The sequence below is a fragment of the Asterias amurensis genome, chromosome 15 (genome assembly GCF_032118995.1).
Source record: "Asterias amurensis chromosome 15, ASM3211899v1".
NCBI lineage: Eukaryota > Metazoa > Echinodermata > Asteroidea > Forcipulatida > Asteriidae > Asterias > Asterias amurensis.
Window position 1 is genome coordinate 5,639,099 of NC_092662.1, and position 25,200 is coordinate 5,664,298.

Genomic DNA, 25,200 nt, shown 5'->3' on the forward strand with positions numbered 1-25,200 from the left:
TTTAATGCATGAGGAGCTCAGGGCTTGATTTCATAATGTTGGTAAGCACAGAACATTTTTTCTGAGCACAAAAACATTACTTAGCGTAAGCAGGTACAGAAACCAGTTTCATAAAGCAGAAAATATTGAGTCAGGCACCAGCAACAACAATTAAAACTTAAAATGTAATTTGGACTGGTAACATGATTTTGCTTAGTACTTATTGCTAAGCAATATTATTTTGTGTTAAGCGAGTTTTTGTGCTTACAGGTTTTATAATACTGGGCCCTGATACCGGTGGAATACCACAAGGTGACCAATATTTTAATTCAGTGAGTATATAATTTTTCTTTTTTATTTTTATTCAAAAATTCTTGATCTACTGGAGCTCTCATCACAGCGGGTTTTGTTTGTGGAATTACAAAATGGCAGTCAACTGTGCAGTTTAATAAAATTATTCTGATTTTTGTATCCATCCGTTTTTGGCACTTGCGCTGTTGGTATTGTATGAATTAAATAAACAAAATATAGTAAACAAAACGATTCTGCTCATGCTTGATTGGCCCAGAAAGGGTAAACATTGAACTCAATGAGCTGAAATTGAGTATATAATTTCTTATTTTTGTTGTTTGGGTTTTGTTTGTGGAATAACAAAATGGCAGCCAAATGTTCCGTTTGATAAATAGTTCTGATTTTTGTTGTAGAAGAAATAAGTTAACTCTTCACTGCATTCTGTCTTCAAGGCACTTTTTCAGACATGTGTATCTACTTGCACAAAGTTCTCACTATATCCGTCTCCAAAGCTGCCTCTGGCAGTGTATTTTTACAAAAACTTGCTCATTCCATCTCACTGAAACTTTTTTGACAAGACCCCCTAAGTCTTTTGAAATTTATAATGTAAAAGCCAAGCCCGACAAATTATTTCTCATTGGTAAATCCTTATACATTAACACTAGCTCACGGGGTAAGAAATCTTTGATAGGGCACACGATTGTGCATTGTGCTTTTGATAGCGCCCTCTTTTGAATCTACTTTCTTTTGTTTTTACATGTCATACAATGTAAACATTGCATCTGCAACGGTATGCGATATCTTCACCCGAAAAAACCGGCCAAGTTTGAACCTAAAATGCCGGCTCTTCTGTTCACTAATGGCTCAAATGATACTGGCTCATTTTTTACTGAACCAGTCTTGGCTCAATTAGAGCAAATCATTGCTCATTTTGAGCCAATCTTTTGAGCAATTTTGGCGACTGTGGTAAGACGGAAGATCACAGCCCATCCCGACAAGGATCATGGGCTAGGGCAGGGGTCGGTATTTTTTATGGAGCCGGTTTGGTCCAGTGAACCATGGAGGTAGAAATAGTGTTTGTAATGTATTTATGGAGCCGGTTTGGTCCAGTGAACCATGGAGGTAGAAATAGTGTTTGTAATGTAGCTTTAGATAGATAACCTTGTAAACAAAATAAGTCTCAAAAAGACAGTGAAATGAAGAATGGACAAACTACACAATGTCACAAACGGTACCGAGCTCGAGCGACCGAAGCCCGTGCATTCGTCGGCCATCCTCCACACTGCAAAAGTTAGGGATTTAACACAAACTACGGATTATAGTCTGACATTTTCACATTATACTTGCAGTTCATTGATAATAAATGTTGTTTCACTTACCAACATTAATTCTTCTCTCACATGAGAGAACCCAACATGTTTTCCCGTCCAACTGTGGCAGCCAAGTTTACGCAGACGACTTTCTCCATTTTATGTGAAAGTTTCGTTTCGAGCATGCCGCTCAGCCTCGTTCAAGATTTGACAAGTTTAAAATCGTCAAACATAAACTTAAAAAATCTATTTACTTTTCTGGTTGAATAAAATCTTTAAAACGTCACTGTATTTATGGTGTTCAATGTTATACTCAGTTTCTTGTAAAATATACAAAAATGCCAAGATAATAACCCTTTTGTTATGCAAATTAGGATACTTAAATAACCGGCTTTATGTTGTGTTGTATACGAGATATCTGCCGATACAACTAAAATAGCTGTATCTTATTTTGATTTCTAAGACAAAGCTTACTTTGTTTCAGGTTTTACGATCTTTCTAGTTTATCTTTTTTATCTTTTTTATACGTAGTTGAAAAATCATTTGTAATCAATTGTAACATTTGCTACGTAATGTTTTGTTAAAGTGGCTTTAAACATTCTTTTTTAATGGATACCTTTGCTTTATTTCTGATTATGATTGATTGATTGATTGATTTATTGGTTTGGAGTGATTGATTGATTGAAAGAAAACCTTACAGTTGAGGGCAGCAAACATTTTCTGGTTTTTTTTATAATCAAATTTAATAAAATTCTTGTTGCGCAGCGTGGGCACATTTAAAATTTCAATACACAGCGAAACCAAACAAATACACATCACCAAGAAGCAATGTTTACGATTAATATATTTAATAAATTAATCAATCAATTACGGCCAAACTAAATCATTCTTTATGACATGTCAATATTAACTCTTAACACTACAGTCTAGTTCTACTTTCGTACAAATACATAAATTATATTTACAGTATTATGTCATCAATATTTGGAATTGTCATTTCTACCAGAAAGTACACATTAATTGTTTTAAAATTACAAATGATTTACATGATATTTTGATGTGATTAGATTTGACGATGCCTTAGGAAAAAAAAAAATGTGTTACAAATTTCAACTTAAATAGTAATATGATCAGATCTTGCATTGAATTGAATTGTTTTTAGTACAAGTGAAACTAAACTTCGAAACCAGAACAAATAGCATTACCTAAGAAAGGGTCAATTTATTGAAATATTTAATCAGTAGAGACATGTCAAGATACTTTCAAATTTTTGTTAATTCTTCAAATGATTATTACAAGGGAAAATTTTGTTTTGTTTTTAAAAATTGCACATAACCGCACAGACACTAATGAACAGTGAACTTAATAGCATTTGACCTCAAAAGAGGAAATTACATTTGTGAAAAGTAAAAAAAAAGAGTAAAAAGATGATTCCCTTTTGATAATTTTTTTTGTAATATTCATTGGAAATTTTTTGTTAAATATCTATTCCCTAAATATTTCCAACGTTTTAAGCACAAAATTAATATTAAAACACATATAATAGTAAAGTATAAAGTATACATAGACGATGAACTAAAATAAGTTTTTTTAAAGGTTTCGCATATATTTTAAATATTCTTTAAAAACTACAACCTTACCTTATGGTACCATCTCGTTTTACTTTCAAAGATTTACCTTTGACCATGGCCCAATGTCATAAAGTGTTTACGCAGAAAATACTGCTAAGCAAAGCAATTGTTGGGAACCAGTGACAATATTGTCAACTGTACAAAATGTTGGCTGGTAACCCAATTCAGCTAAGCATGGTTTGTTTGTGCTTAGCAAAGTTGTGTGCTTTCAGGCTTTGTAATGACATTGGGTCCACGACTTTACATGCAACTTGACTCCTAAGATGACAAGTCATGTGGAGAGAGTGATATGTGACACCATTGTAAGGTGGAATAAATCTCAATTCACAAGAAAATCAAAAGATTTGGTTTTAAACACAAATTTTTCAAGGAGGGTAAAACCAGAAAGCACCATAACTGGTTCTGAAACACTAGTAGCAACTTAATTTAGGTTCGCTTAAAACTAAACACATTGCACTTAAAATGTAAGAATAATTCTAGAAAATAGTAGTTAGAAATATACAAAATATACCCATCCATATATTAATCCATATATCTCTAATTGAAATTATAACCAAACTATTCAAAGATTTCTTATTTATGCGACTGAAAATGTACTCATTTAGCTGATGGTTGGGTTTTTTATTGCTTGAAACGCGGCAACAGTTACAAGCAAAAGGGATGGGATCCTTAAATCAAATATTTAAAACATATGTTTGAGTTGATGGAAGCTTCACTCCAGATTAAGTGTTGCCGAGATCCGACAAGTTATGTGAACCAATATTGGATACCAGCCAAAACACAAGAGGTCTGTAGATTAGACATAACAATTAACAATTAATAATATTTGCTTAAAAAGGTATATTCTGAGGATAAATCTGATTAGAGACAAGTAAACTCAAATAAGCTTTCAAATGTATGCGACTTACTTTTAAAGTGTGAACCTCACCTTAATAAATAATAAATTGAGTGAATACTCTACTTTTTGTGTAATAATTATTCACATATTGCTTTGAATTTAATAGACTCATGTTATAGAACAGTGGGGTGGCCATTTTGCTTTCCTGAAAATGAGAAAAAGGTTGGAAGGGAAACAGCATGGCGCTTTGTATGCATTACAATTCAGTATTCATGATTGGGATAGTACACAGCGAACAAGACACACATGTTGGCATGATAACTGATAGAGGTCTATTGTTCCAATAGAAACAACCAATCAGGAGAACGCTGTGCTTGGTACGCCATCTAGGTTGCATTGAACATATATTATAAAAGCATATTGCAAACTGTGCCATTAGACCAATTAGAAAGTGGCTATACGCAATACAGCCAAAATGTGGGCATGAATTCAAATTCCCAAATGACGGCTTTCTCCGACGAAGGCTCAGTGCAAGAATGTGTTGTTCTTTATCACTCAATAATCGCAACTCCCCCTAACCAAACCATCGAACAATACTCAAAGCATTGAACGAAAACTTAAATTATTGAAACTTTCAAAATTGTTGTGCTGCGTATGCAGCACTGAATCACTAATAACAATGGGCCTTTATCATACTGCCACCATCTTTAGTCATGTTCCAGTTATCCAAGTACAGTAATGGATGCTGATATTCATTGCACTGAAAAAGGAACCAGACTATTTCTCCTTCCAGCCTCCGTTTGGTTACATTGATTTTAACGGAAGAAAATCAAGATGGCCGCACCATGATATAGGTCTATAAAGTCTTGCACCAAAACTTGCTCCAAAACTGACCTAATCATCATTCTCCATATTCAACTTCTATGATTAATTTAAAACGGAATAAATATTATTTTATTGTGTGTACAGAACATTCAAGTTATAGTTTTGAATCAGTTGCACCTAAAATATTAATAAATAATATATTTAACAAATATATTACTATACAGACAAGAAACATGAATTTATATACAATTTTTTGTGATACAAGTACCTTTTAAAAGTTTCTTTAAAAAAGTACAAGGTAAGTTGCTGGTTTAATACAAATGGCCTTAAGGTTGAATACAGTTTTAAAATGACAAGAACAGATGCAGGAAATTTTGTATTTTTTCCACAATATTTTTTTTTAGCGATATGAAGTAAAGTACATGTATTGCTTGACAAACTGGGATTAAGTGGGTCTTCCGATAGATTCCTTAATATTTGTTACAAATTTTTCCGAGTTTTGTGGTAGAGATTATGGTTCAATTTATAACTCCATGTACACACACGAGGCAAGTTTACAAAGATTAGAGATCTTTGTAGAACGGGAGGAAATGAAACTAGGTGATTTCAAAAGCCAGCAAATTGTAATATTTTGAAATAAACTTAACCTGACCAGATAAAGGAAAATTTCTCTCTTTCGTTAAAAAAATTAATATCCATGATAAAAACTTTGTGTGACCATGGTGCGGCAAGGGTGTTTTTTTCTTTCATTAATATCTCACAACTTCGCCGACCAATTGAGCTCAAATTTTCACAGGCTTTTTGTTTTATGCATATGTTGAAATACACTAACTGTGAAGACTAGTCTTTGACAATTACCAATAGTGTCCAGTGTCTTTAAAAGTAAACATTATTTCAGAACGAAGAACTCTTTCCATCAGGTTTGTCCTTTTTACCCAACTTGGATTTTCATGATGATGTCTTGGGACAAAATATCAAACTTCATTAACAACAATCTACATGTATAACCCTGGAAATGCTTCACAAAACTTAGTTCTACATCACAATCAACCTTGTGTGCGCCTTTTAACAACTTAAAGACACTGGACACTATTGGTAATTGTCAAAGACTAGCCTTCACAGTTGGTGTATCTCAACATATGCATAAAATAACTAACCTGTGAAAATTTGAGCTCAATCGGTCATCGAACTTGCGAGATAATAATGAAAGAAAAAAACAACCTGGTCACAAGAAGGTGTGTGCGTTTAGATGGTTGATTTTGAGACCTCGAGTGCTAAATCTGACGTCTCGAAATCAAATTCGTGAACAATTTATTCTTTCTCGAAAACTATGGCACTTCAGAGGGAGCCGTTTCTCACAATGTTTTATACCATCAACCTCTCTCCATTACTCGTCACCAAGAAAGGTTTTATAATAATAAGTATTTTTAGCAATTACCATAGTGTCCACTGCCTTTAAAGGAAAGGTACAACTTTAGAGATCTTTGTTTTTTCTTAAAAAAGGGGGGGGGGTTGAGCTAAACAAGAAACCAAGTTTTAAATGAGATAAGTAAATCCAAACGAAATCAAGTTTTAAAATTTTTAATCAAACGTATAACTTGTATTATTTCCATGAATACCCTCCTGCAGTATACATACAAAATTTACGGATGTGTTTCAAATATAAAAAAAACTGCCAGCCAGCAGAATTTGTTTTAAAGGTTTGTGGATGAACGTAACCATCTGGTATATACGTTATTTCACAGCTACAGTGTTAAGTTTCTTAAAGAACTGTCTTAATTAATTTGTTTCCATTGTTGTTCCTTTCCTCTCAACAGTAGTTTCACTTCAGATTTTCAAAAGTAAAAAATGAAGTATAATGGCACTTAAGCAAGAAAGAAAACTTTCTTTTGAAGCACATGATCTACACATACCTAACCATGACTGTCCTGGCAAGACTTGTTTCTTTACTTAAAAATTTGAATGCAAAATTAAGATCATCAAAAAAAGAAAACTGTAAAAAGAGAAAGGCAGGCTCCAAAATATTACAATCACATTGTTTGTATCTCAATAGCACAGTCTGCTGATGGTATACCCAACTCAGTCAAAATGGTGATTTTTGTTCCTTGGATGTATCTATAGACCCCTTGCATATGACGCCATACTTTCAAAAAAGCGCCCTCACTGAAGCCAAAAAAGTGCCAAAACTGAGGTTAATGGAGGCAAATCATTGGACAATACCTTATATCTGTGCATAAAAGCGTGCACGTCACCTCAGCACCCTGTAGCATTTTGTAGGGATCGATTGAGGATGAATTGTTGCATTGTACAGACCATCAAGGGAACCCTAGCACCGATGGGGTAATGAAAAAATCAAGTTGTTTTAAGTTTTTATAAAAAATGACACTTTATCAAAAATTACAGGGTCAATAGGAACACCCCCCCCCCCCAAAAAAAAAAGGCCTGCTGCAAAGATTGAGCTGAACAAAACCAACACAATAATCCCTAAATAAAAATAAGTTTTTCTTTCTGTGAATTTTACATTGCCAGCTGATGACATAAGTTATTGACCGTTGAGTCCCTCTTCAGATTAACAAGTCACCTTATTCAAAAATAACTTCCACCTTGCACAAACTTAACTTCAGAGGTGGGAGTCAGACAACATTTTAGCACACAAATATGACGTTGAGTTTACACATTTCTTTTTGCGCTGTTTTCAAATAGCACAAAAGAATAAATATCATATTCTAGAAGAGTACTGTGTAACTTTGCTTTAATAATGAGCTTCATATCAAATTGCATCTGGCTTCTGCAAAAACGACAGACCAATCTGAACTGAGGTTAAAATTGAAATGAAAATCTCATGAAACGAAATGAGCCAAGCCCTTCTCAAGCCGAAACCCAATTGAACTTAATCCCAAACAAAGAACATTTTATCAAAGAATTCAAGTCAAACTCGCTCAAACTGTCGTTGGTTCGTCGTCCGTGTCTTCATCAATTTCAAGTTCTCTTTTCTTCTTTCGACTTGACCTTTTGTGACCTCCTCCAAGAAATCCTGTAAGGAGGTCGATTGGTAAGGGGAAGATGATGGTAGAGTTCTTCTCCGCTGAGATGGTATTGAGAGTCTGGAGGTATCTCAGTTGGAGGGCAGAAGGAGACTCTGCTAAGACATCCGCAGCTTCCTTGAGAGCCCTGGATGCATTCTGTTCTCCTTCAGCTGCCACAACCTGATTGCAAACAAGAGAGGACAAGGAGGTTTAGTACTTTGTTTGGATAACATGAAACTGCATTGCTGTGGTCGCTACCAGAGTATGCTAGCCTTGAGTGTCACTGAGTAATAGATAGCACTATATACGATGATGAAAAGGTAACTAACTTTAAATTAGTAAAGAAATTATGCTCATAAACAAGCTGGAAAATTGTATTAAAACTAAATTTAAGAGGATCAAATTTAAAAAGATCAAAGGTTTTTTCCTTAACTACTTAAAATAGCAATTCTCTGTTCTTGCATTCTTAACTGTGCCTGCTTACACGTAGGCCCCATATATTTGATTATGCGACCTATAAATAGTTTAAAATCGTTTCATTTCGCGTGACAGCAATGTTTATCAGACTTGCATGCTTAAATGGAATTACTTTAAAACACAAGGCAAACATCTCTCCTTTAAAAATCTATGCTGAAGTGGGTATGGAGTACGACATGTCATAAGAAAGGGTCCTTAACTTGAAGGTTTTAAACTTGATCAAGTGAACAATCTGATGGTAAAGTTCTTCAAAGGTTGCAAATCTTTGACTTAATAGATGATGAAGGAAGTGTAAAAACTAAAACCCACTTTTGCTCTGGCCTCTCTGGCAGCCTCAGCCTCTGCTGCCATAGCTCTCTGTAACTGCACTGGTAAACGTACATCCTTACTGTAAGTGGGAAAACAAAATGATGAAAATCATGTAAATAACTCCACAGAAGAAATCCTGTTCCATGTAACTTTGTTTCTTATATGACTTAAAACTACGCATGGCGGAAATACTAAGTAAAGTAAAGTTTGCAGTGTCACTATGTCACAATGTCTTTTCCAGAAGACAGTCATCAGAGAAGACAACCTGCTCTTCTCAGAGCCATCATCCACTACTCACAAAAAAAAAAGACTTTGACGCGGTGTCAATGCAACCCTATACTTACTTTACTTTGTTAATCATGATAGACATCTTTGAATGGCATTGGAAGGAGACTGGGAGGAGGAGCTAGAAAAATGGTCCATCTTAGAAGGGGGGTGGTAAAGGCCCTTCACATTCTTAGGTCAGCATGTGTTCATGGCAGGATAATTTCTACAGATTGCATGGGGGTTGAAGTTAGACATGAAAAGAAATAAAGGCAAAAACAAACGCTGTACTTTTTTTTCTTTTTCTTGTTTGGACAAATTTCACAGAAAATCCAAGCAAAGTTACTCTGTGCAAAAGTGTCTAAATTAGCAGGAACTGCTCACCAACCAAATTACGGCCTTAAAATGTGCATTGTCTTTGACTGGTTTCCTTCTAATTTGTTTTTAAATTTTAAAATTGACCAGAGTGGGACTTGAACCTATGACCTCCGGATTAACCTCTACCAGTTGGCTACCTAGCCTTGTTGGCGGTCTCCCTATTTTGTCAATATCTTTGTTCTGGTTTGCCGGTCAGAAGCCATTCAATCTGTAACTGCCGTATTAAGACTAGTTTATGACCTGGCGCAATCACCTTAAAGGGATGCAACTTTTTCTTTCCAATATGAAGTAATAACCCACAAGGGAAACTGATTGATAAAATAAATTTATTTAACAATTTGTTCACACTGATACGTCTGGACTCACATTTCAACTCTCTCGACCTTAACACCCCATGGGTCCGTAGCCTCGTCCAAAACAGATTGCATTTGACTGCTGATTATGTCCCTGTCTATGAGCATATCTCCCAGGGTTTTTGTCCCCAAAACATTCCGTAGTGTTGTAGCAGCGAGGAGTCTTGTGGAGCGTTGTGCATCTTCGACGTTGGTGATGGAGATGGTTGGGTTGTGGACTCTGTAGTACACCACTGCGTCTACAGCAACTGTTACGCTGTCCTTTGACAAAATCTGAGAGAACAAAGAACAAAGTTTTATGGCAGATGAGAATTATTAATTTGGGGTTGAACAAAGAAACATTGACTAGAGTGGAATTTGAACCAATGACATAAGAGTCAATGTACCGGTGCTCTGCCAACTGATCTTGACCTATATTGGCAGTCTTCCCTATATACATGTAGACGGCCTGTCAATACTAATAACATGGGCTGGGGGAAGTTGGGTTTAAAAAAGTCATTCGGGGCTTTTATTTGTAAACGGTCATCCATTGATAAAAAATGAAGGTGGTGACGGGGAAGGTCAAAATACAAAACTTTCAATAAGTACAAGAAAATTTGATCATTGGGCCATAATTTCTGCACAAAAACTTATTTTGTTTGTTCCCATTCCCATTGTTCATGTAACTACCTTCAGAATTTTTTTACAGCAATGGCGCCAGCGACCGGCCCTCATAACAATTATGTTAACTTCAAAAAAAAAATTTTTACATCACACTAGGACTACAAGAAACTTTAAACCTTGCGCCCAATTTGTTTTATAAAATAAATCAGTAGAAAACTGACAGGAGGTGGGGGTGAGGGGGTCGGGGGCAGTAGGTCGTTTATTTTGAACATGTTGATTATCCGGTTGAATTCCATGTAATTTAATCAAAGAAGACAACATCTATATCAAGTGAGTTGAGTTACAGACCAGATGTGGAATGTAAGACCTCTTCAATAAGTCATGTCTTTCATTAAGATGCGGAAGTTGTAAACTAAGTTGTTCATAGCAACTTAATACATGTATCGCTATTACAGTTCACTACAAAACAAGATCGTCAGGACAGAAAGCTCTCTTCGGATTTATGCCTGCCGATTATTTCTGTTCACCCCTGTCAGTGGAACTTGTGCTGCGGTGTTTTGTCCGTGATGTATTATTCAACACGTACTTGAAGAGTGGAGTGTTAGACAGGGTTTCATGTGACATGGACTACTCTACAGAATCCCAAGATGAATGTCATGATGAATAAACAAGTTGAGTGGAATAACCCATCTTGGAATCATTAAACCATAGTTGCAAGATAGGTCAACTCTAGAAGCGCAGAGTTTCATTTTTATTGTCAACAACTGAGAAAACATGCAAATTTCGTTCAAATAAATTCATCTAAAATAGTTTTTAATTGACTTACATGTAGAGCACAAGGGAACATTCAAACATTTTGTAACACTTGTCTGTATCAGGTAGTCCTATGATGTTGCGATGGATTTGACCTCTAGATGACCTTTATTGACACTTTGGTCAAAAGAGGGCATTGTCGTAGGGAGAACAAACTCCCATCCTTGGGCAATGTTTATGTTTAGTGATGGTTTTGACTGAACAATGAATGACCGCTTCCTGCCAAATTTCAACAAAACCTCAAAGGATTTCTTCTAGTGAAGACTTGTGTCCAAAACTCAAGGTATATTTGCATTTTCCTTTGTGCTAAGTCAGTTTCAAACTATTCTTGTATTCCTAAGTGCGCATGAGCAACAGTTAATTCACTTGGCAAGAATCTTACAGGGCACCAGTTACGGATAGCATACATCAATGGCACTTTGGCTGGTAACCCATTTTGGCTAGGCAAATATTTGTGTGAGGATGAATAGCTCTTGACACAAGGCCCTTGAAGCTTTTATGAAGATTCTTTGATTTCTGGGTTAGGGGTTGGGGAACGGGCGGGGTCAGGGGTTGGGGAACGGGCGGGGTCAGGGGTTGGGGAACGGGCGGGGTCAGGAAAGGGGCAGGGCCTACTCACCTCCTGAGGGGGTACATCAAATGATATGGTTCTCAAGTCGACTTTCACGTAGTTATCAATACAAGGAAGGATAAAGAATATACCAGGTCCCTTAGCACCACCGGGTAGCAGGCGTCCCATACGGAATATAACAGCACGCTCATACTCTGCAACAACCTATACAAACAAAAAACAAAAAAATGTTTGAAAGTTACAGAAGAAGGACCTACAGTAAAAACATTGACGAGTAAATGATTGTACTGTAGGACAACACACTTGTCTTAAGTAGGACAACACACTTGTCTTAAGGCCCTCTAGTTATATTGTAAAAACTAATACAGGAGCCTGGCAACCTTTTGAAATTATGACCACCAAAGGCAAATCAATTATTTGACAAATTTCTAACATTTTGAAAGAACAACAACCAAATACCACATAACAGAAGACGTTTTGCAATGCGCCATATCTGTCAGAAAGACACTCCTACTGGCACATACAAAAGGAACTCCGCTAATGACGGTACTTAAAACCAAGAGTGAACAAGTTAATTTTCAAATTAGTTTCAAAGCTTTCTAAAAAATCTCCCAAAGTGTGTTTAGAACGAGAGATGTTGTGGAGCATGGTGTTTGTAGAGTAAAGCAACTTGTTGAAACACTCAGCTGTATTGATTCCTGAATGTATCTAAATATAGGAGTTGTGTCGTGTATTGAATGATAGAAGTTTTGTTAAGTTTTCAATAATTGTACAATAGCAAAAAATAAATGTCATGCAACGACAGAATCCATCAGAATTAGTTTTAATCATCTCTTTAACAGAGGGGGTTCCAGGCGACTGATTACATCCAGAAGAGCCAATGAATGAACTACCCATTAGATTCCTACCATACCACCACTCAGTCAAGATGTGTGGATGACAGGTGCATTGGCAGTGACGTCAGTCAAAGGTCAATCCGCTATACAAAGGTCAGCTGTATGCAAATGAGGCGCTGTTACTTTTTAAATTTACAGGGTTACGTGACTTTTCATACTGGTGCATGGGGCTTTTGTATGGATATGGCTTTGCAGTTGCTGTCAAAGCCAAAGACTCAATGGCTTCACCTAGCAAAATTTGATGCGGCAATTTTGCAAAGACAGGGCTGGAAATTTTTACACCGGACCGAAGCATCGGGGGCAGTAAACTCATGATCAGACAAGTCAACATTCTTATGTTTATTTTCAAAGGAAAGATGTTCAAAATGTTGACATTGAGTCTGATAAATGTCTTTCAATTCTGTTCAGTAAAGTTTTCTTACGTGCAGCCAATAAGACAAATGAGACCAATCTTCTTGATAAACTTTGTTTTCAATTTGATTCTGGTTTTATAAAAAACACATTCTTGTCCAGTAAACAATATGGATGTTTCCCACAAATTTGAGGTCTGAATGATATGCAAGGAATCACAAACAATGATCTTTATATGGTTAGAATTTCATCTTTATAGGAGCAAGGCCATTTTTTATTTTGTTACAGGCAGTTGGACAAATCTAACATTCTAAGGAAATTGTGTTACGATGTACCAAGGCTGTTTCATAACTCTAAGAGTGTATTTTCAATATCTTGATTTGAAATCATGTTTATTTCTTGTAAACTTTTTATGCTTTATAAGATTTCAATTATTGTGTGAAGGCTTTTCAGACGTAAGGGTAAGAAGGCTGTCCAATATGTCAGTTTAAAAAAAGTAAACTAGAAGGAATGAACGATGATTAACCTATTAGTGACATTGTCTCAAGACGGCGTAAATGACCACAGGCTCTCAGCCAAAAATAAAAAATAAATGACCCACCCACTAAGTCCAGGTACAAATTATTACTGTCACTAATTGCTTAACATGATCCGAGGTCATCTAATGTCAGCAAGAGATTTAAACCAATTTCTCTGTCTCTCACTTTTCAATAAAATCACTGCTTAATATTCAGCTCCATGCCCGCTGCGAGATGACCAAATCACATCTCGTATAATATTCACCAATTTCAATCTAATAAGCGACTATACGCTCGGCAACGGAGTGTGAAATTAGTTGAGTTACAGTGCCCAGTCTGCTAGTCTCTCCACAAGACTGAGAAGATGTTGGGTTGATATTCTCTCCAGCATGTTCCTCAACATGGGTCCTCTAACCCCCCATGGGTCAACTTTACCACCGCAATTTTAGCAAATGGTGTAGTTTCGACGGCGTATTGTCGTGAGGCAAGAGGACCCAACGATCAATGGTTCGACCACGGAGCATGGAATCAGTATGGTGAACATGATTTGACATGCTAATAAATTTATCTCTGTGCATAATGAAAATGAACTAAAAGTACACCATGCCCCGTCGTATGTGACAAGCTTTCACATAGCACATTAACCTGGACTTAAATTATCATACACAATGCTGCGTTCAATGCTGCTTTTAACATTACTTGACAACTTTCCATGTTCACATAGTGGTAGCAACTCGTTTCTTCTTAATTTCTACTAAAAGCGTTTGAAACCGTTTGTTATGAAATGCATATATGGTTAGATTGATAATTTAAAAGTAGAATATAATGATCCACACAAACATGCTTCAAAATTGCATGATTGTTTCTTTACGTCGTGAACTAACACGGTCTGCCATTTTATGGAGTCAAAATTTTGACTCCACAAAATGGCCGACTATGTTTGTTCACGACGTACAAGGAAAACCGTTCAATTTCGAGGCATGTTTGTGTGGATTATCTATCTAACCATATATGCATTTCAAAACAAACGGTTTCAAACACTTTTTAAAGACCAACTCGGCCGATCCAAGGTGATGTGTTCCTTTAGTTTATAACTTAAACTCACCATCACAACCAATGACAGCAAACTTGATGGAAAAAAATAAACATGACTGGAAAAAGATAAAATAGTTCTTCTTTTGTTTCTTGGTTTAAATTGTCAACATTGCCTATTTAATCTGTTGTGGCACACCAGACATAATATTTGGGCCAACTTCATTCAGTATTGATGAAGATTAAAAGGAAGGAAACACTTATGAGAAACTACTCCGTTAAACAAAGAAAACATCTGACCAGACAGGCGTGATACGTCTGTGCATCTTAGAGATTTTAAGATTATCCTCAATGATTTACTGCACGACCAATGGAACTTCAGGCTGACGAGTCTTAAAGGAAAATACAGTTTTGCTTCTTCAAGACGTTGCATTTGCCTTCGGATTCTTTCTTCTCATTTTCAGAAATGTGTCACAAAAACTTATTTCTGTTTATTGACGTCATTCACTGGTTTGGACAAGCTGGGTTATTGTAAAACAAACTGGATTTCTTTCTCTCAGATATAGTTGTGTTATGACCAAGCGGCCTCATGGTTGCACTGGCTATAAGCTCTGTAGATTTTAGTGGTTTTATCTGGACTGCTAGGCGCCTTGATCCGTTTTCTGGGAAAGTGTGCATTATAAACCCATATTATCATTATTATTATTATTATTATTATTATTATTATTATTATTATTATTAAGCTTTCTTGCATGGCAACTCAACAATTTGGGGTTTATAAGAGTATAATTTCATGGATAATAGGTGTTTTTTCCATTTCAAAGTTTCTTGGAATCTTGGAATCTTTCTACAATTTTGGCCTGTTTTTATGGCAAAACAGATTATCTCTGTAGCCTACTACTTTTCTAAAAGTGTATCTTTTCAAGTAGTTCTTGGCCGTCTTGCTATGGAAGGGCCAATGGAGTGGGTTTGAGTTTGTTGCTTCGGTGATTAGATGATGGGACTAAAAGCTGTTTAGTCATGCATGCTGTATCCTGGCAAGATGCTGCATCAAGTTTGCACCACATCGCCTTGTAAACCATTACAAGGTGCTATATGTATATATTCATGTAAAATGGGTCTTCTAAATTCCATATATAGCTCTGAGTACTTGTAGAAAATATAATGAGTGTTTTGGGACACCCTTCGGGTGGGAAAATTGCTACACAGGAACTGCATATTATTATGAAACTGTTTTTCTGTGTAAATAAGGTTTCATTATCGTTTTTTATCACTGCACTTAATATTTATACCTGTGAAATTGACAAAATAAAAATGTACATATATAATGTCAGTGCCTATCAGGCAATCTCCAAATTATATTTTCTTTGTCTTTTTATTTCAAAGCATTTCAAATATTTAATATTGAGCATGCTTTCTAAATTGAAGATGTCAATTTTGAGGCATTTGTGAAAATAGTTTTTGAGGCATTTGAATCTAAAAAGGGCAGGAAAACCTTGTCGAGTACATTCATTTACCTACATTAATACTGACCCATTTCCACAAACTGACTGTGCCATGCTGTCATTTTGAGAGTGCAAATACAGAGAGCCTGTAAACGCTGACTAACATACAATGCACACTTCACTGTTCAACACACAACAACAACGACGACTCCCAAAATAGCGCAACTCAAGATTATTATGATGGCGGCAGGTGAATTGGGTCAATAGGCTATTAAAAAACACTCTCATTAGTTTTCCGAAGGTACAATGTACAACATTGGAATCAGATTAGAATTTGAAGAATATCATCCTGATGTATTTTAAAATACTTAATGAGAATCATTGGAACAGATGCTTCACATTCAGTATAAACAAAGGGTGATAGCATCAATTTGTTCTTTCATACGCCACTTTGTTTTTCATACAGCAAAATATTTGTCAGTAGAGCACATCTAATGTAATACTTTCACTTCTCAAAAAAAAAAAAAACCTTTGGGCTGAAATACTGTACTGTTACTTTTGCAGGTTTTACATTAAAGGTAGTGGAGACTAATGGACTTACTCAAAATAATCATCAGCATAAAAACTTACTTGGTAATGAGCAATGGAGAACTGTTAATAGTATAAACTATTGTGTAAAAAAAAATGGCTCCCGACAAAGTAGTGTAGTTTTTGAGAAAGGGGTAATTTCTCACTAGAATATTTAAAGAGCTCAGGCCTGCAGCCTTTTAAGGCATCTGAAAGCACACAAATTTGTGCAACCAGGGTGTGTTTCTCTTACAACTTTGATGACCGATTGAGTAAAAAATAAAATCACAGCTTTGTTATTTAATGCATATTATGTTAAGATACACCAAGTGAGAATACAAGTTTTTGACAGTTAACTAAGATGCCCGTTGCTTTAATGCAGGGTAAAACATATGTAGAGAGGAAATGAAACAGCTAGCTCCGAGTCCGTTGGGTGTGTCCAAAAATATTTCAGTTTTGACATTTTTCGCGAGGAGCGAAGACAACACTCCAGGGAAGATAAACACAGCTTTTACTCATCGTCAAAAGACGTCACCGAATTTCAGACAGGCGAAATATGAAATCTTCTAATAATTCAGAATATAAGAGGTTGTCTCTTAGGAAACCCCTTTTTTTCTCTACTCAGCTGAAGATACAGTAAACACCTCTTCGTGTCCACCTTCTCTAAAGATAAAATATGACACCTTGATTGTCAGTGTGATCACCTTCGCCTGCAGTCAAAACAACTGGAGTAAGGCATTTTTTCCATGTGCACAACGATGAGCTCCAAAAATATTCTTAGACAAACACAGCCTTTCCTTGTTCTCAAAGAAATTGATTTCCTGCTATGCAAATATGATAATGTCTCAATTAAGTACCCACGGTTAATAATAACACTCTCAGTTCAGGATATCTCAGGATATTTTAAAGTATCGAGAAAAACAAGCTATAGGATTACTTTTTCAGTTTTTTAATGTAAAGATAAGTTTAAGGGAAACGTTGCATTGAATCGCTCGAGTTGGTCTATGAAACGCATTCAAAACATGTTGTTATGAAATTGATTCGGTTAGAAAGATGTTTTTAGATAAAAGTATAATATAAAGATCCACACAAACATGCCTCGAAATTGCATGGTTTTCCTTTTACTTTGCGAACTAACAGGGTCGGCAATTTTATGGAGTCAAAAACTTGGCTCCACAAAATGGCGTGTCGTGTTAGTTCCCAAGGAAAACCACGCAGTTTTGAGGCATATTTGTGTGGATCAATGTATTCTACTTTTAGAACATCTTTATAACCATGCATTTTATAACAACCGTTTCAAATGCTTTTCATAGACAACACGCCTGATCTAAGGCAACCTGTCCCTTTAATGTAGCAACGTATAATGCAGTAACAATTTACTAAACCTCCCTTCACTGTTTTTCCTCCAAAAAACAAGTTCCGAACTCTTATTTTCAATTTTCTTTTTCAAGACCCTGGACACTCTTGGTAATTGTCAAAGACTAGTAGCCTTCACAGTTGGTGTATCTCAACATATTATTATGCATAATATAACAAACCTGTGAAAATTTGAGCTTGATTGGTCGTCATTGCGAGATACAATGTAACTAGGAAAGAAAAAACACCCTTGTCACACGAAGTTGTGTGCTTTCAGATGGTTGATTTCGAGACCTCAAATTCTAAACTTGAGGTCTTGAAATCAAATTTGTGGAAAATTACTTCCTTCTCCAAAACTACGTCACTTCAGAGGGATCCGTTTCTCACAATGTTTTATACTATCTACCTCTCCCCATTACTCGTGACCAAGTAAGGTTTTATGCTAATAATTATTTTGAGTAATTACCAATAGTGTCCACTGCCTATAAACTATATTGTTTGATTAATAAATAAACAGATTTGAGAGTTCTATTTACCTTGAGACAGAAGAATAAGGACACAGGCAGGGTGAAAAATACAATAAGATATGAGCAGCCCATCAGAAGATAGACGCAAACGCCCAAAGACTTGTCCCCTGCAACGGAAAAGAAATTGAGAAAAGATTGTCAACAATTATCTGAACTTATGACCTCTTAAAGCCATTGGACCCTTTCGGTAAACAGTGTTGTCCAAGGCCCACACTTTGTGTACCACAACTTCTAAATCAAATAACAAACCTGTGAAAATTTAGGCTCAATCGGTCATCGGAGTCGGTAGAAAACAACGGAAAAACCCACCCTTGTTTCCGCGCGTTTCGCCGTGTCATGACATGTGTTTAAAATAAATCCGTAATTCTCGTTAACGAGAATTTATATTGTTTTGCTGTTTTCTCAAAAAGTAAAGCATTTCATGGAATAATATTTCAAGAGAAGTCTTTCACCATTGCCTTCTGTAAACCCTGTAAGTTATTTGTAAATCTGTGAACTTTTATTTTTTTTTCTGAACCGAAAGGGTCCAATGGCTTTAAAGCCATTATACACTTTCGGTACAGAAAAAAAAGAAAAAAATAGTTTGCAGATTTACAAATAACTTACAGGGTTTACAGGAGGTAACGGTGAAAGACTTCTCTTGAAATATTATTCAATGAAATGCTTTACTTTCTGAGAGAACATTAAAACAATATCAATTCTCGATAGCGAGAATTACGGATTTATTTTAAACACATGTCACGACACGGCGAAACGTGCGGAAACAAGAGTGGGTTTTCCCCGTTATTTTCTCCCGACTCCGATGACCGATTGAGCCTAACTTTTCACAGGTTTGTTATTTTATATATAAGTTGTGATACACGAAGTGTGGGACTTGGACAATACTGTTTACCGAAAGTGTATAATGGCTTTAAGTTTATACACTTAACAAGAAAAGAACCAATTTACAACAGTTGTGATTATTAATCATTATAGTAACCCTCCATCCACCCTCGGTTGGTTTAACAGCAGAGAATTGTGATGAACTATAGGTTGACATTTGGCAAATTTTGTTTGACTTTTTCTTCTCACTAATGGTCTTAACGTAAACAATCAGATACATGTTAGGAATTTTAGTTTGTTTGTTTTAAAAATTAGCCTAACTTTTAGCACAAAGTTTGTTATAGCTCATTAGATTTAAGTAGCATGACCTAAGGTTCTTGCATATTCACCTCATCGTCTGAGTTGTCACAAAGAGAAACTTTGTATGATCTAGATAAATTAAAAGTTTCTCAAACAGACACTCACATTGGTTTGTACAAATTATTTTTTTTGTATTTTTGGTCTATGAAGGTCGCTCATTTGCCAGCCATGGTTGGCAAAACTTACAGCTGTGTCTTTGCAAAGAAAGGTCTATATATCTTTCTTTTGACCTATCTAAACCGATTTACAAGAGGTTGCTCTCATCCAGTGTTATCATAACGTCTATAAGAAGACAAATTGTGCCTCTCGCTGCAGTAAGATGCTGCATTGCTATGGAATATTCCCTTCTCTCAACACAACCAACGTGCTTCTTGCCCATTAAGCTCGCACGACATGATGATAAGATAGTATCCAGGGACTTATAGCAGTTCTAGAAGTCTTAGATGTACAGCGCTTCTTATGAAGTCGTGCAGAAAGCCTTACGGTGGATTGTTTACAAAACCATCTGAGTGTGAAAAGCGTTAGAGCTACACCCTCAGCAAACAAAATTAAAGACATGCTTGTAGCAATCTTTTCAAGATCCTTTCTATTAAAATTAAATTTGTTTTAAATCAAATTCTTCCAAGGCAATCAATAAATTTGTTTCCTGCTGATTTGTCGGAGTGTGTGTGTGCTGGGAGGGGGGGGGGGGTCAGCTTGTGCCCAAGAACAGTCTTGCTGTAATTTACAACCACATGATCTTGCAAGATCTTCATCTTAAGTTAGTCATAGTTGCAAGTAAATGTAATTTGTTTCAAATCAAATTTTTGCAAGGCTATTGATAAACCCTTTATTTGCTGATTTGTTGGAGTGTGTTTGTGTGTTGGGGATGGGGATAGCTTGTAGCCAAGAACAATCTTGCTGTAATTTAAACCACATACATACATGTATGATCTTGCAAGATCTACATCTTAAATTAGTCATAGATGCAAGAGATCCTTCCTTAACCCTCTTGTAGAAGCTACTCCTTGTCATCTTTAATTAAAGCGTCATTTGATCGTCGCAGATGGGACGCCATTTATTTTTTCAATTTAGAATCAGTCGCTCCCGTGGGCATGATGTATGATTCGGTGTTTGGGTTCGAGCGTTGAGGCTTGCATTTGGGATATATGCATAGTGGGTCGTGTTTAGGTGACTGGCTAATGTCCACTTAGCAGAAACACGGTGCAAATTCATGAAGCTGTGAAGAAGAGAGTGTTGCTAAGCAAAGTAAAATCAGGGCACTACTCAGGCAGTGCAAACTACATGGCATCTTTGGTAGGTGTCTGTTTTTCTAAGTAAAATGTATAAGTGCTAAGCAATTTTGAGGTTATCAAGTTTATGCAGGTTCAATGAGCCATAATGCTTTAAGAACTGTAATTAAAACTGGTTAACCGTAACGCTTACTTTCACACGTTTGAAGAAGCTTGTATACACACCCAATGAAGGTGCATTCTTTATATTTCTTTCTCACTTTCGAACTATAACAAAATGTGGGGTAAAAAGAGTCAGATCCCAATTGAATTTAAAGACTGTGGACATTATTGGTAATTGTCAAATACCAGTCTTCTCACTTGGTGTATCTCAACATATGCATAAAATAACAAAGCTGTGAAAATTTGAGCTTGATTGGTCGTCGGAGTTGCGAGATAACTATGAAAGAAAAAAACACCCTTGTCACACGATGTTGTGTGCTGTCAGATGCTTGATTTCGTGACCTCAAATTCTAAACTTAAGGTCTCAAAATCAAATTCGTGGAAAGAGACTTCTTTCTCAAAGCTACGTCACTTCAGAGGGAGCCCTTTCTCCCAATGTTTTATATTATCAACCTCTCCCTAGTGAGGTTTTATGCTGATAATTATTTTGAGTATTTACCAATAGTGTCCACTGCCTTTAATGTTAATTTACTGATATTTCATTTTTGGAACATGACAAAAATGGTCGTAGTCTGGTGAAGATAAAAAGTTAGGATTGGCAATCCATGTCTGATCCTCTGTCATACTCTGGCACCGCAACCAATCCCCTTCTTTAAATCTCATGCATTAAGGCCCGGTCACACAGGCACCGATAACGAGAACGAAAACGAGAACGATAAAAATGCACGCTCCCGATTGGTTGAATTGCTCCAGGCAGATTACGCCCATGCTCATTCAACCAATCGAGGGCGTGCATTTTTATCGTTATCGTTTTCGTTCTCGTTATCGGGGCCTGTGTGACCGGGCCTTTATGCTCTTAGTACCAATTGGCCAGCTGCCATGAAGCTACAGCCAGGGCAAAATTTCAGAGATGCTTAAAGGCAGTGGACACTATTGGTAATTGTCAAAGACTAGTCTTCACAGTTGGTGTATCTCAACATATGCATAAAATAACACACCTGTGAAAATTTGAGCTCAATCGGTCATCGAAGTTGCAAGATTATAACGAAAGAAAAATAACCCAATTGTCACATGAAGTTGTGTGCTGTCAGATGCTTGATTTCGAGACCTCAAATTCTAAACTTAAGGTCTCAAAATCAAATTCGTGGAAAGAGACTTCTTTCTCAAAACTACGTCACTTCAGAGGGAGCCCTTTCTCCCAATGTTTTATACTATCAACCTCTCCCCATTACTCGTTACCAAGTGAGGTTTTATGCTGATAATTATTTCGAGTAATTACCAATAGTGTCCTCTGCCTTTAATGTTAATTTACTGATATTTCATTTTTGGAACATGACAAAAATGGTCGTAGTCTGGTGAAGATAAAAAGTTAGGATTGGCAATCCATGTCTGATTTTCTGCCATCCTCTGGCACCACAACCAATCCCCTTCTTTGAATCTCATGCATTATGCTCTTCTTAGTATCAATTGGCCAACTGCCATGAAGCTACAGCCAGGACAAAATTTCATAGATGCTTAAGCAAAGAAATAATGCCTGACAGTTTTCTGCTTAGCAGAAACGAGCAGGATACCAGTCACAAATTATACGTATGACATGGTAGTTTGGCTGATAACCTTATTCTGGTAAGCAAAATTGTATTGTGTTTATAGCTACTTTAGGTGCTTTAAAATAGCTCTATGAAATTTGGCCCAGTGTCAGCCATAGCCAGTGTGTCAGCCACAGTCAGTATTATAAGCCAGAGGCGTTTTGTGTACTCCCTACTAACTCCAAGGTTCCATACATGTATAATAATCTCACTGTTTCACAAATCATCTCATAAAAAGATAATCTTCTCGATCAAACATCTTGTATAATCCTCCGGAATTCTTATTTCATACATAAATTCCTCCGTAAGATCCTAGTTGCTTGGCAACACTAAAAGCCTCCGGTTGAGTGCAAACAATTCAGCTTTAGTGAACGCCAGTTTGAAAAATTAACACGGGTATCTGCGTTAATGTATTCCGAAAGGGAACAGTAATTTGCATTTGGTTTATCCAAAGCTTGGAGTCTGGAACATCCACATATTCAAAATTCCAAAAGAAAAGTAATACCCAGCAAGATACATTTAAAGATATTGGACACTATTGGTAATTGTCAAAGACCAGTCTTCTCAATTGGTGTATCTTAACATGTGCATAAAACAACAAAACTGTGTAAAATTTGAGCTTGATTGGTCGTCGAAGTCGTCGAGATAATTAAGAAATACATAACACCCTTGTCACACGAAGTTGTGTGCTTTCAGATGCTTGATTTTGAGACCTCAAATTCTAAATCTGAGGTCTCAAAATCAAATTCATGTAAAATTACTTCTTTCTCAAAAACCACTTCACTTCAGAGGAAGCCATTCTCACAATGTTTTATGCTATCAACCTCTCCCCATTACTCGTTTACCAAGTGAGGTTTTATGCTACATAATAATTATTTTGAGTAATTACCAATAGTGTCCACTGCCTTTAAATTCTGTAAAAGAAGCACAGTTAGATTTATATCCCTAGAACCATTAAAAACACCGCAGAAACTAAAACAGAAATAAATTATTGCATGGCTGACCTCCAGATATCCATTTGAGAATTATAACAGACTTAAATCCAAAGTAAATATTTCCCTTTCATATAACAACTCATAAACGTGTTTGGACTGCAAATACTTGGCATGTAATACTCAATTAAACAATTTACATCTACGTCAAATAAATCTGTTACTTTATTTATACTGTGTGTGTAATGCCATCGTTGTTGTTGGTCATGGTGTTTGAGCAATGCATAATTTAAATGAATATATGAATAAACACAAGAAAAATCCCAAATTAAAAGCTGAACGAGACAAAACTTGCTGAATGTACACAAAATTTGCAACTAACTATAGTATAGTTTACCAACCATGTTAACCGCCATGTAACTTGGAGCAAGTTCGAGTGCGCACATTTGGTCCACCAGTGGTCGACCACAGACTAGCAACGCACATACGCAGTGAAGTACTCACCCGAACGACTCGTTTGGTAGTCTAGTCAACCTTCCACCTTTTCGCTAAAGTGTCACTGGTTCCCCTCTGCGTTTAACACATGTTAGAATGGAACATGCTGTTGGCACCAGTGAAGAAACCATGGGCTCGAGGCTGGTTCCAAATGGTCGACCACAGTAGTCAACCAATGGTCGACCAGCCTGGGTTCGAGTCAAAATGGTCAACCTTTAGTTAACCATTGTGCACACTCGAACTTGCTCTTGGTTCCCTTCAAAATGAAACTGCTACTTGCTAGAAAAATACTGTGCGTTTTGATACGCCCCTTTAGTGGTGTGATAAAGCGCTATATAAGAACCAAGTAATTATTATTACTTTGATTAATTTGTTAGCTGTACCAAGTTTAACAGGAATGACCACAAATGTCTTCCAAGGGAGTGTTAATTTTTAATAAAACTTTCAAGTAAATAGGGAGACCGCCGACAAAGGGCTCGAGCTCAGTTGGTAGAGCAATATGGAGGTTGCAGGTTCAATTCCTGCTCTAGTAAATTTGTCTTTGTTCAACTTAAAATCATTTAATAAATCTATTACAGTACATTCACAAACAATTCCTTAGCGTGAACATTACAATTCGTCACTTTACCACTAAGTGACCTAATTGTCAAGTAAAATTATCTTTTTTTATACAAATTATTAATACACTCATTACCGATAACATTTTCTGCAGGTGTCAGTACCTACTATGCAATAGTTTTGTAATTTTACACTAATTTATATTTAGTGTGCAACTTCAATCAAAATTTTCTCCAAACACGATTGTGGCGGTATAGGTCACTTCGTTGTACGACCAATGGATTTACTAAAAAAAACGTGTTTTGTAAAAAAGATCTATATGACGCATACAGAGATAAAAATAGCAGCATTTCCCAAGAAGATCAATGCCTCAAATCCCATATAAGTTCAATGTCATCATCCATCCGTGAAAATCACATCAACGCCTCAACATTAGACTCTTCCACTCCTCTTCCCAATATCACACACAAAAAACCTCCGTAAATCTTTAGAAACTTCATTTGATTCCAAAAAAGCTCACCCATCAGTAGATCCATAAAACAGATGCCAGCATTTCCATAGACACAAATGTTCATCTATGCCTATTAATTCACATAAATGATCAATTAACATATCTGCGGAAAAATCAAACTACCTACATTTTTCAACGACTATCTTCTATTTTTCCTATAATTTATTCTAATCAACAGTATT

At 36.2% G+C, this 25,200-nt stretch overlaps 1 protein-coding gene across 5 annotated transcripts in view; it reads right to left on the minus strand.

Moving 5' to 3' along the window:
• Positions 1-15: 15 nt before the first annotated feature.
• The window catches only part of LOC139947925 (mechanosensory protein 2-like), an 85,758-nt gene continuing 60,573 nt past the window's right edge, over positions 16-25,200 (minus strand). For 4 of the 5 annotated variants that reach the window (XM_071945783.1, XM_071945788.1, XM_071945785.1 and 1 more), the window contains exons 2-6: positions 18,370-18,467; positions 11,717-11,872; positions 9,695-9,954; positions 8,687-8,765; positions 17-8,080 (exon numbers count right to left, since the gene is read on the minus strand). In XM_071945783.1, coding sequence (XP_071801884.1) covers positions 7,814-8,080; positions 8,687-8,765; positions 9,695-9,954; positions 11,717-11,872; positions 18,370-18,467 — 860 coding nt within the window. In that variant the 3' untranslated portion in view covers positions 17-7,813. Of the gene's footprint in view, positions 8,081-8,686; positions 8,766-9,694; positions 9,955-11,716; positions 11,873-18,369; positions 18,468-25,200 lie in introns of all 5 variants that reach the window. The other variant, XM_071945786.1, reaches the window with a different exon arrangement.